At 47.9% G+C, this 12,155-nt stretch overlaps 1 protein-coding gene across 2 annotated transcripts in view; it reads left to right on the top strand.

Annotated features, from left to right (window-relative positions):
• The window catches only part of LOC112962129 (probable cation-transporting ATPase 13A5), a 38,754-nt gene that overhangs the window by 24,124 nt on the left and 2,475 nt on the right, over positions 1–12,155 (top strand). Inside the window, exons 18-29 of one of the 2 annotated variants that reach the window (XM_026058026.1) lie at positions 319–443; positions 632–795; positions 1,592–1,693; positions 2,537–2,616; positions 3,657–3,699; positions 4,542–4,651; positions 5,524–5,620; positions 6,631–6,703; positions 7,323–7,497; positions 8,551–8,765; positions 10,304–10,392; positions 11,323–11,403. In XM_026058026.1, the coding sequence (XP_025913811.1) occupies positions 319–443; positions 632–795; positions 1,592–1,693; positions 2,537–2,616; positions 3,657–3,699; positions 4,542–4,651; positions 5,524–5,620; positions 6,631–6,703; positions 7,323–7,497; positions 8,551–8,765; positions 10,304–10,392; positions 11,323–11,403 (1,354 nt within the window). Of the gene's footprint in view, positions 1–318; positions 444–631; positions 796–1,570; positions 1,694–2,536; positions 2,617–3,656; positions 3,700–4,541; positions 4,652–5,523; positions 5,621–6,630; positions 6,704–7,322; positions 7,498–8,550; positions 8,766–10,303; positions 10,393–11,322; positions 11,404–12,155 lie in introns of both variants that reach the window. The other variant, XM_026058027.1, reaches the window with a different exon arrangement.

The following is a 12,155-nucleotide window of genomic DNA, read 5'->3' as shown; positions in this document are numbered from 1 at the left end:
TAACTCTGCGTGCCGCAGTCCGGGGGCTTCAGCCAGCCTGTTCCCGCGAGCGTCCGTCCCTCCGTACGCACGTCCGGCTGCCTCGCGCCTTCCTTGGGGCGGCAGCGTAGAGGAGCCGCTGTCTGGCTGAAGCTGCAGAAATGTCAGCGCTTGCTGAGCACTGTTTGTCCCGAATCCGGCATCAGCTGGGTTTCCCGGCAGAGAAAGGGCAATTCCAGCCGAGCGCGGCTTCCCACTGAGCCAGACCTGCAGGGAGAGTCTCGCTCTCCGCGCAGTCCCCGGCAAACGGCCCGTCTGTGTTTCTGTCCTTGCTCCAAGAGAGGCGGCGGAGTCCGACCTGGAGTTCCTGGGGCTCCTGGTCATGGAGAATCGCCTGAAGCGGGAGACGGAGCCTGTGCTGAGAGAGCTCGCTGCCGCCCGCATCCGGAGCGTCATGGTCACAGGTGACGCCCCGCTCGCCCTGCACGTGCAGCCCGCCCGCCCGGGCCCGCGAGCAGCCGGGGAAAGGTTGGCTCTGCCGGCAGGGGAAGGTCGGCTCCCGCAGCAGCTCCGCGGCCTCCGCCCCGGCGGCCTGGGCGGCTGCGACGCGGTGGCGGGCGTTAGCGGTCTGCCTCGCCGGTGTCGTTCGCAGGGGACAACCTTCAGACGGCTGTCACGGTAGCCAGGAGCGCGGGGCTCGTTCGCGGGGCCAGCCGAGTGATCCTCGTCGAGGCGAGCGAGCCGGAGGGCTCCGCTCCAGCTTCCCTTTCCTGGCAGCTCGTGGAGGACAGCAAGGCAAACACAGCCGGGCCCAGCGTAAGCACAGCCGGGGACGGTGGCATTTGGGTGCCGGCTGGGATTACCAAAGCTTTAAACGTGTAGTAATCAGCTTCTTCACCTGGACTCCTTGCCGGGCACTTTGCAGCAGCTAGGAGGAGCAGGGGAAAACCCTGGGGCTGGTTTTCGTCTGCCGCAGGGCACACAGAGGTGTGATACGGACCATTCGCCTGCTGAGGAGAAACAGCTAATACAGTGGCTCTTTGCTCTGGATAACACGTAAAATAACTGTGCAAATGACTGCCTGTGCTCTGCAGACGCCGTGGCCACTGCACTCGCCCTTTGGGTGCGCAGAATTAGCACAAATTCTTGCCTGTGTGACTATTTGCTGGACCAAACTTCAGTGTTTAAACTAGCAGGATCACGTAACCAGTATTCATTGCACATGGAAACGCAGCTAGAAGACCAGGCGCTGCCAGGCTCACGGAGGCTGGCACAGGGCGTTGCGCCAGGCCAATCTCCCCGTTAGCCTGGTGGGAGGCTGCAGGCGGGGAAGCGGGACGGCGTTTCCGAGCCCCGCGGCACGGGTCAGGCAGCGGGGCTGGGTGTACGGCGGCGATGGGAGTGGGGGCTTGCTGCAGGGCTGGGATGCTCCTCCGCCGCCGCCAGCTCCGTGTGGTCCCAGCCAGGGCTGGTTATCATCCGGGAAGGGGAGATGGCTCCAGAGGCAGATCTGTCCCAGGGCCAGCACAGGTTCCGGGGCTTCAAGACGTTATGACTTCAATCTGAGGAAAAAATGCTGTCTTATTTCTAGGAGATATGTGTTAATACTGAGGAAAAAGAGATCTTGGAAGGAGAAACCTGCAACTACCATTTTGCGATGGATGGAAAGACCTATCAAATTATTATAAAGCACTTCTACAGCTTGCTGCCAAAAGTAAGTTGGGAGGGAACAAAGCACCTGCTTTCCTCTCCGTTTCATTTAAATGGGAGTTGTGTTCAGGCCACTCCTGCTGAACAAGAAAGGTACCTATAACTCTGTTATTTCACATGTTGACAACTCAGGCTACTTCCCAACATGTCTCAAGTTTAACCCGAACAGCTCGCTTTCAGCATCTGCTCTTTTGAGACTTCAAATGACAAGGTTAGTTGTGGTGCTGTGAGCAGCTGCACTACTCCACGGTCACCTTCTCTGCTTGAGTTTAATTAAAAAATATCAGCCCATTTCCCCAGGTACCACTACCATAGCTGGCAGTGGCTTCTGCTCAGCAGCAGCATCAGAAACATGAAATACCCCCACCTAGGTGCAGAAATCTTCAACTCCTGTCACACAGTCCATAAAACAGCTGGAACTGGGAGAGATACTGTTTGGCCAGATTTTCAGGTAGGAAAAAACTTAGGCTTAGTAATATTACGCCAGTGTCATCAACCATCTGTTGTGCACTTGGAAAACACTTAACTTTGCTACTCAAAAGGCTGTTGCAGAGCCCATGACACTCACTGTTTTCCCAGCACCTGCTATGGAGAGGAAATCAAAGAAGAAAGAAATCAAAGCATGGTAAATCTGACCCTAATTTAGAGGAAGCCCTAACTTCAAGGGTAGCAAAACCTTGCAGATTTGAAAGACAGAATTGGAGGATTTTAAGCACACGTTAGACACCAGTCAAGGAGGCCTGATCCTGCCCCAGGGGAGCGGTGTGGACAAGCTGACTTCTTCAGGCCCCACTCAGCCTATGCCGTGAATGCAAGCCCGAGGACAGCCTGCTGCTCTTTCTTGCAGATATTAGTGAACGGGACTGTCTTTGCTAGGATGTCTCCTGCCCAGAAATCCAGCCTTGTTGAAGAGTTTCAAAAACTGAAGTAAGGTTTTGTTATTGTTGTTAAAAAAAGAAAAAAAAACAGTAAAATGCTTTGTTTGAAGTATAATTATACCAGCCAGCACTGCTCCAAACCCAGCTTTCTGATCCTCCCTTCCTCCGCACATAATCCATATTCACATCCTTTGTGGCCACCTTCCTCCCAGTCTGCCTGCAAGAATCCTGCGTGTCAGGAGTAGCTCTAGCCATGGGCTAGTTTTAGCCACTGTTTCTCTCTGTTGCAGTACGGTAAGCAGCGTTATCCAGGGATGAGACAAACACAGAGCCAGGCTCTAGCCCACGCGAATACCCCCTGCTGCCCACCAGCAACTCCCGCATGCTTGCTGGCACTGCTGCGGCTGCAGCTTTAGCAAAGCTGATGAGAGCCCGAAGCAGCCAGGAGTTTGACCCAAAAGATGCTCTTTCAGATACCTTCTGAATGAATGTTTCCTTCCCCGCCAGAAATCGCACTAACTACAAATATTGCTGGCTGAGGACAAACAGGATGTGACACCTTTCCGAAAAGAAACAGTAAAGTTATTGGTTATGAGGTGCTTCATCTGGGGAGGAGGTCCCCAGGCCTCTAGGAGGGCCCTTGTGTGGTGGTTTGGGAGCTGCCGTGTTATTCTAGTAATTCCTGCTTCGTTGGGCCTACAGGCACATTCAGGGGCAAATGCCACTAAAAGTCAAGCTGCAGCCACAGGAACAAACGTGCAAATATGCACACCCTGCTCCCTTTCCATGACATCTAGTACCAAAGGGAAAACACTGTATGGAATAAAATGACATTGTTTCCTTTCCTGTTATAATCTCTTTCAAAATTTAATCCTAATTTTGCTCTCTGCACTCTGCCCCAACCCCTCCCCATACTTGATTAACCCTGTGGAAACAGCCCTCTTATTCCCGCTGCATCTATCTCCTGTAGCAGGGTAACATGAGTCCTGATCTAATATCCCTGCAAATCCTATGCCAGTGAGTATCCTACTGCATGATCAAATAGTTGCATGCAAAGCTTATGCATTTGTCTGTCTTTTTCCCCATCAGTTACTACGTGGGTATGTGCGGCGATGGAGCTAATGACTGTGGGGTACGTACAAGCTCATGTCCCATTCTTGTCAAAAGTTTCAGCTCACGCAGTCTAGCAAGTACTGTTGCAAGGGGCTGTGCAACAAAACATTTCATCAGCATTTTCCGAGTCAGCCTGTGGGTACGCTCAGTCAGCATGACATTGTAAAATACAATCTACGTGCTTTTTTTTCATAATACCATCCAAAAAAACCCAGAGGAGCATTACTGTTTGTTTGTTTGTTTGTTTTTCCCCAGAAACTGGGGGCAGGAATACTTCTTTTTACACATTTGTTCATATTTACAATTATTCTGATTCAACTTCTGGGACTAGAATGTAAAGCTGATGGCCTTAGAAAAATAGTTATATCGTCTATTATATTATCTATTATTATATGAATAATATAATATTATAAAAATGTATTGGTTTTGCAAAAGTTGCCCACAGCTCACTGCTGAGTACTAAAGAAGAGGTGCTGAGATCAGGTTACTGGGAGCTCATAAGAAAGCAGCAAAAGAAATATGAAGAGGGCATTGAAAGGAATAGAAAGAAGAAAGAGGAAGTGCTAATATAAATAGTTTAACAGAATATTTAACAGAAGAGGTATATGCAAATTCCAGTATGGGGGAGAGGCTACAGCATCATTCAAAAGACTGTAAATAGGTATAATGGGATTAAATGAACAAAAGAGATATTTAAGCCCTGGGGAAGGAACACTATCTGGAAAATGAGATCAGTTAGGCTATAGAATAGAGGAAGATCAATTACCAAGGACGTTTGAAGCAAAGCTTGAAAAGCACCAGTAAACGTAGGGCGCAGGGTGTAAGGGTATCTCTCCATTTTCTTACTCCTGTGGATTTCAGGCTTTGAAAATGGCCCATGCAGGAATATCGCTGTCAGAGCAGGAGGCATCCGTGGCTTCCCCTTTCACGTCCCAAATTCCCAACATACAATGTGTGCCGGAGCTGATCAGGTAGGTTCGCTCGGCGCCCTGCCGCCTGCCCGGAGCTCCATGTGCCAGGCTGCTAGTGGGAGAGCACAGGAGTGAGCAGGACCCTGAGGCAGCTTGGTGATAACAAAAATAATTTGTATTTACTTTTTTATATTTGTATGGCTATTTTTGTAAACACACACACACACACACAGAAGGGGGGGGGGAAGAGATCGCATGTACGTGTTTGCCACAAGGATGTTGAGAAACCAGACAATTTCTCAGTAAACATGCAAAACAAAGCAGAAAGCTTTTTTGCTGCTGTTGGTGGTGGGTTTTTTTGAATCTTTAAGTTGAAGTGTTGCGAGTGTTTTTGTGTTTTTTAGGAGACCTTTGCCCATGGTTGCTGATTTTTTGGAATAGGCGGAGGAACAGAGTCACATGAAAGGGCAGATATAGCAGTGACCACAGAATGGATTTGCCTGCCATTACTGTAAAACGTTGACATCCACGTACTGTGCGCAGTCCTTGAGCAGCCAGTCATAATGCCATTGAACCTAAATACATGCAAAGACAATTACCTTTTTGTATAGAAATGCACCTTATTCCCCAAAGCATTGAGCAAATTAGTAATGAAAAAAATAGCAGCAGCTTAAACCAGGTATTAAAATCGTAGCTGCAGAATAAAAGCAAAGAAACAAAACTGCAGATGAAGGGCTAGTTAAGCGGCTCTGCAGTATCTTAAGGCCAAAATATTTGTCTGTGGAATTTAGCCTCTTTCCCATTCTTCTTAAAGACCCTACACAAAAGTTGTTGTTCTTACGAGCAGACACCATCTCTAGCACTAAGAGCACAGTACTTTGTCTGCAGCTGTAAGGGGGGGTTGGTTTTGTTTTTGTTTTCTTTTTGAGCAGGGAAGGTCGAGCTGCTTTGGTTGCTTCCTTTGGTGTGGTTAAATACCTGACCCTTTATGGCTTGATTCAATTGTTTGGTACTGCTCTGCTATTTTGGGTAAGTGTATAATACCAATCTTCTGTCAGTGAACTGTGCTTTTCTCGGATTTTATCTTTAGCAGTGTTACACAGCTGGGGGCTTCAAAGAATAACAAAGATGTGAAAAGCCGGATAGTTAGCAGCACAAGGTAGATTGGTTGTAGGGAGTCCCTGAATCAGTAAAAAAAGCCTGATGATACAACTTCACCTGTTCTAAAAGAAGAAAGGGGAATTATAAAGGGGGTCAATACTCCCTAGCTGGGTGGTGGAGGCCCAGGAGCGGGACTTGCTATAAAATGGATGCTTTGGTAGGGCAGCTTTCTCCCTCTGCTGGGGGAAAAAAAAAAATGGAAAAGAAAGTTTCTCATACAGATGAATAAGCGTAAGTAGTTCTTAAGAATGACCTTTATTTATCATTGCTATATGAGGAGTCTTCTAAAATTTTTATCAGCAAAAAGAAAAATAGTGAAGGAAATGGCTTTTATTCAGGGCCACTTCTCCTAACCACGTCCACGTACATCTTCTGTGCACAGTCCCTCAGAGGGTGAAGGGCATCAGGCGAATTGAGCTGCTGTGAACTTTCGAGGTGCAGCCCAGCCTTGGCAGGAGAACAGATGGAGAGTGTTTGTGGGTCACCACACAGCGACAGCACATGGCCGCTTCCTTCTGAAAACTGCTCGTTAGGGAATCAAATTTTCAAGACTCCTTATCAATAAAATAGTTAAACTATTTTGTTGAAATACATGAATATGAAATCAGCCTGCTTACCCAGCTACTAGTTTGGGCCTACCACCTTTGGTGGTGTTCCCGCTACCCGAAGACATTTCAAGCCTGGCACAAAGTGAAACTCTGGTTCTTGTTGCTGTTACTGTGGGCTAGGAGTGTTTGACCTGATCTGAGTGGTCCATCAGGGTCTTGATGATGCTGTTGCTGGCACGACGTTGCTTTGAAACAGCAGTTGGTGCTACAGGTTGTATCATCAAAATTGACACCTGTTGTCATGTGATGTTTTCTTTGTTTTTCTTCCAGCAAGTGCAAATCTTTGGAAATTACCAGTATTTGATACAAGACGTCGTCATTACCCTTCTGGTTTGCCTAACAAGTAAGCAGCTCAGGGAAATCAGCTGTGTGTGTTTGAAGAGCCTGAGTGTAAATAGTCAACTTCATTTTCCAATAAAAATTGAAATGAGGAGCCAAGTTCTGCTGTCAGTAACATCATAACCACTGATGTTAGAGCAATCCCCAGGGCCCAGAGGATGGGATTTGGCTCATAATCCTTTGCAAGCACAGCTACAGGAAATCTGTACAGAGAGTGTTTGAATGTGCGACTTCGCTGGAAAAGGAGTATTTGCTCCTATAGTGTTAGCTCCTATAGTTAGACTACGGTAGTGGGGCTCGGAGAGTGTAACTGTCTCTTGGCTTGCCTGCATATTCTCAGTGTGAGATGCAGCATGGTCTTGGACTCCCAAGGAGGTCCCCATCTGCAGGTGGCGACTGTATTTCCCCATTTCTCTGTGTGTTTTCCTGTGGGGATGTGGAGATTCAGAGAACATTCAGATAGAAAATAGTGGTGATCAAAGCCATTTCTTGCTTATTTATTAGAGTCGGACTTTGCAGCTCTCACCTGCAATGAGCGGGTGGGTGACCTGTGTGCAGCTCTGTTCGCCCAGCTAACACAGAGGGATGTTGGCAGGCAGGAAATGTCTATGGTTTTTTTCCAGTGAGCTTGACTGAGGCCTATCCAAAACTGGCACCCTATCGCCCTCCCGGCCAGCTCATCTCTCCTCCCTTGCTGCTCTCCATCGTCCTCAATGTGTGCTTTACTGTAGTCATGCAAACCTGCGGCTTCCTTCTGGTGAAGCAACAGCCCTGGTACACAGAGCTGGCCAGCCAGAGGTAAGTCCTTCTTTTTGTCTCTGCTCCCCAGCTTGCAGATCAGACTGCCAGCTGTGCACAGCAGCTGTGCGTTGGCAGCACCCCAACCCTTCCCCTACCTGCAGCGGAGCGTGCTGCCCCACCAGAGCACGAAGATTGTCTTTTCCCCGCGATGCGCGTACTCAGCAGAGTGTTGCCACGACACTAATAAGTTGCTGCAGATGCAAGGATAGAAATCTAAAGGCTAAAACACCTCTGTTCCTGAAAGGTCTCTTTTTCCTCTGAAGCATGCAGGGCTCTGCCTGTCTGCAAATACCAGATAAACAGCCAGCCTAGAGCAGGGATGTGTGGCACAGCGGTGCATCTGCATTGGCACCCCTAGGGCTGTGCTGTGCAGGGCTCCTGTTGCTGCCCTGCTTACAGAGCGCTCAGAGCTCGTGCTGTCTCCCAGAGGAGCCTGCAAGATGCGGAGAGCCACCAGAGCTCAGGGGGGTGCCATCAGCCACCGCATTTCTTTCTCTCTGCTCCCCTTTGCTCCCCTCTCCCGGGGTAAGACCATAAAGCTCTTCTGGGAAAATAAAGAGTCCCCCAGATTTTTCTTAAATCTAACTTGGCTTAAAAAAATGGTTCCAAGTTTGGAAGCAGTCTTGTTTTTTGTGTCTCTGAAATATAAAAATCTCTGCCCATACACAGGAACTGGTTACCTTATGTTATTGTGCAGAAATGGACTTGTAGGGTAGGAAACTCAGCAAAGTGTTTCAATGGGAATGTCCACGGGTGCATTGCCACCGCACCGATACATCACTGGGCATACGCTTCCTAAATGGTGTGCAGGCAGCTGGGGCACGCACACGCATGTTCGAAGGCTGTCTCTCTCGTACACTGCTGTCATTGCTCACCCAAGAGCAGAGATTTCAACATAGACCAGGAAATTAACTGATGGTTTTTTTTCTTGAAGCAAACTTAAACATAGATTTTGATTTTGTGGATGATATCAGGTTATTATAGGAGGTTGGGTAAGAAAGAAGAGGGAATGGCTGCTTGCAACTCATTGTTCCTGAAGGGAGCAGGAAGAAAATGCCAGGTATTTCCTTACAGACATTGCTCTCTGGGAAACCAGACCCAGACCTCCACCAGCCCAGGAGGAAACAGTACCACCAGCAGTGACGACAGCAGTGTCCTCAGTTATGAAGATACTACACTGTGGCCACTGTCTTCTATCAATTGCATCATTGTGGCCTTCGTCTTTTCCAAGGGAAAGCCCTTCCGTAAGCCCATCTATACCAACTGTAAGTACAGCTGGATTAATGTGTGCTCTGTAGACTCTCATTCCTGCCACAGAATAACACTGGCAAGAGAGGCTGCTAGGAAAGTGATGCTTTGATTTATCTGAACCCACATCACTGACTGGCACGTAAAATAATTGTTGATATACGTTAGCTCCTATTTCACTACCTCTAAAACAAGCTCAGCTACCATTTCTTATATTAGCTTCTTCCTTGAGATAACAAGCAGCACAGCTAAAAAAGGAGACTGCATCTTCATTTGAAAAATACATGCTTTCCAGACGAGGATGTGCTGGACTTATTGCCAGGCCTGTATATTATTGTGAACACAGATAGCAAACAAAGATGAGATGTATTTGCTTGAAAATCCACAGAGCTACAATCTTGCCTTGCCTGACCTCCATTCCTAGAGATGAGAGAGAAGAGGCTATGATGAAATTACTGTTCAAATCCTCTCAGAATAATCCTTCTTTTTCTGTTTGAGTTTTGCAGAGGTGATTTAGCCCTACTAGCCTTCAGGTACTGATAGCTTCTTTGCAATTGCAGGTTTTTACTCATGATGAGAGGGCAGGGCTTTGCTTAACTTTAGCAGTGTTGGTTTCATTTGGTATTTTGGGAAAAGGTAGGTCCCAAACATGTTTCACAAAGCACTGATCACCTGCAGAAGATAGACAACGGCCAGAAAGAAAATGCCTTGAAAGCAGTCAAGCTGAGTCAGGAGAGAGGACGCTTTCAGCTGACTAATGTGCACATGCGTCTCTGTTTTATCCCTTGTTGGAGAAAATTGCTAGCAGGAAACAAAGGGAAATTTGCTTGTTTTTGCAACCCATTCCATCCTGTCTCTTTCTACTCTACCAGTGAACAAGACTGCCAAATTTGGGAGCTGTTGACCCAATTTGCCAACTAGTTTTAGGTGCCCAGCTCCCAGTACCTGCCAGGAGTTGGACACCTCCAAACCTCTGAGCCACTTGCGAGTGCTCTGTGGACTCCTGCTTGTCTGGAAAAGGGTGCAAAGCCAGACTTTAGCTGGCAAAACTCTCCCTATGGAAGGCACTACCAGAGCCCACCTTTGTCCCTTCGACGTAAGTCCCTGGAGCACCTGGTCCTACCTTAGAGAGGGCAGCCCACAGGAACAAGAGCCAACACACATGGCTGCCTCTGCTGCCTGAGGTCTGGGTGGACAGCTGAGCACATGAAGACATCACAGAGGCAGGGATGCTGATGCTGCACTGTGCTTTTCTAATGAAGACTTATGACTGATAGCAATGCCTTTTTGAGGCAGTTTCCTTTGACTGTATAAGAATCAGAATGTGCCAAATCACTTGTGCAGTAAAACTAGTGCAGGTGGAGAGCTTTGCCACAGGCTGGTGGAGAGTAGATCTTCTGGGTTTCAGCTCTTCTTTTTGGTAAAAGTAGGATTTTACAGACTGGCAATTTTACATGAGCATTTGGGGCTCCTATCAACACGTATGCAGAGTTAGAACTATTCTGATCACCAAACCCTCCCCTTCTCAGGGCCTCAAATGCTCTTGTTTCCCTAGATGTGTTTTCAGTCTTATTGGCCCTCCAGCTTGGAATCTGTCTCTTCCTCTTCTTCGCTGACATTGATGCTGTGTATAGTGGCATGCAGGTAAGTTTAAATGAAATGTGCATGTCCTTTTCATGCTGCATGTTTCATTGACCCTTTACTTGAGCATGCAGAGCATGAGCTACAGCTGTGGTCATCTTTGAGATGAATTTGCTGGTTTGGTGCTGACTGAGTAGCCCTTTGCAACTTCTCTACCATCCATCTGACGAGGATTTGATCAATGAGGTAGTCATCTTCTCCTGTAAAGACTGGGCATCAATAGGGAGAAGAAAAGTGCTCATAGCTTGCTGCCTTTTTTTCCTAATAGAAAAGCACAATAGTGTCGATTGTGTTTTGGCATGCTAGAGGAGGCTTGCTGGCCGGGGAACCAAGTGGGCAGGGAATTCTGCTGCTGCTGCCACCCCCTCCTGGAGCACAGTGAGCCCATGCAGTGCTGCGGGGCTGCTCCCGTGAGCTCAGCGAGGGGCAGAGCATGGACAACAGCTTCCAGCAGCACAGCCCGAACATGGGGAATGATCAGCAGAGAGCTCAGGGCAAGGACTGGTCCTTACTGCAGCCTGAGCAGCTCGTTCCCTACTGTCCCCAAGCAGGATCTTACACAAGGTTTTGTTAGTGTGGAGGCCTAGCATTAGGGTTAGCATAGAGGGGACAGGATCTAAGCTTTGAGCGTTAGCTGTAGCTCCCCAGAAGTATTTAGGCATCCAGTCCTGATCCAGGCACCTGATCACTGGTTTCAACAGCAGTTTCAGTAGCCAGGGTGAGTTAGGTGCCTATGTGCAATGGAGAATCTGGCCTCATACCCTTCAATATTTCTATGATGAGATATTAATGTTACATTTACTGTTATTTGCTACTGCCCTCCTCCATGCTTGCCATTGGAAAAATGTTAGTCAGCCTCTTAAATCATTGGAAACAGACGCAAATCTTGGCAAGGCATTTAAACCTAGTGGCGGTTCATGTCTTTTTCAACAGTTTCTTTGCACTCCTGTTATCTGGAGAGTTTATGTCTTATTGATGCTCTTGGTCACCTTTTGTGTATCTTTTTTTACAGAGGTGAGTACACTTATTTACCTTCTTTTCCCTAGAGGTAAACAGGAGCAGCTTCTTTCTTCCCTTATTAGCAGCCACGCTCTCCTCCTGCAGAAGCATAAACCTGTAGGCCTCTTCCCCCCCCCCCCCCCCCCGTGTCAATCAAATCCATTTTACACAGCACCAGAGGCTTTAGACCAAGTCTCTTAACCCTTCAGGGAAAGAAAGAAACAGCATTGCCAGTAAGGAAGCCTGCTCTCCTTACTTGCTGGGAGCAGGACTGGCTCTGGGGGTAGTGGAGCAGACAGCTGCATGTGCAGAGGTCTGGTAGTGACTTTAAAGCCCCTTCCCTCTTGACCTAAAATCCTAAAATCGCTCAGGCCAGAGACTGCACTGGCTAACGCAGCTGGATATTTCAATCACTAAAAAAAAAAAAAAAAAAGCAGGCCCAAATGCTCACAAATAATGTTTTGTGGGTCAGAGATGACTGTGTCTCACCAGGCGGGGTCATGGAGCTGTATCCAGAACTGCGTACTGTTCCTCGCAAGGAAACAAGAGTGCACAGTCATCCTACAGCCCCAGGAGGAAAACTTGTCCCTGATTCTCCCCTTCAGCTAAACAGACTGAAATCAGTGCCATGCAGATGCAACTAAGCAGAGTCTTCCTATGAACTAGGAAGCATGATGTCCACATAGCATTTGGCAACTATTTTACTGAAGGGGAGAGCATGCAGACTCCCAGGGCTATGCTCCCCGTTGCCTGTATGAGCCGAGGCT

Source organism: Apteryx rowi, unplaced genomic scaffold (genome assembly GCF_003343035.1).
Source record: "Apteryx rowi isolate R43461 unplaced genomic scaffold, aptRow1 scaffold_142, whole genome shotgun sequence".
NCBI lineage: Eukaryota > Metazoa > Chordata > Aves > Apterygiformes > Apterygidae > Apteryx > Apteryx rowi.
This window is presented reverse-complemented; position numbering and strand designations above follow the sequence as displayed.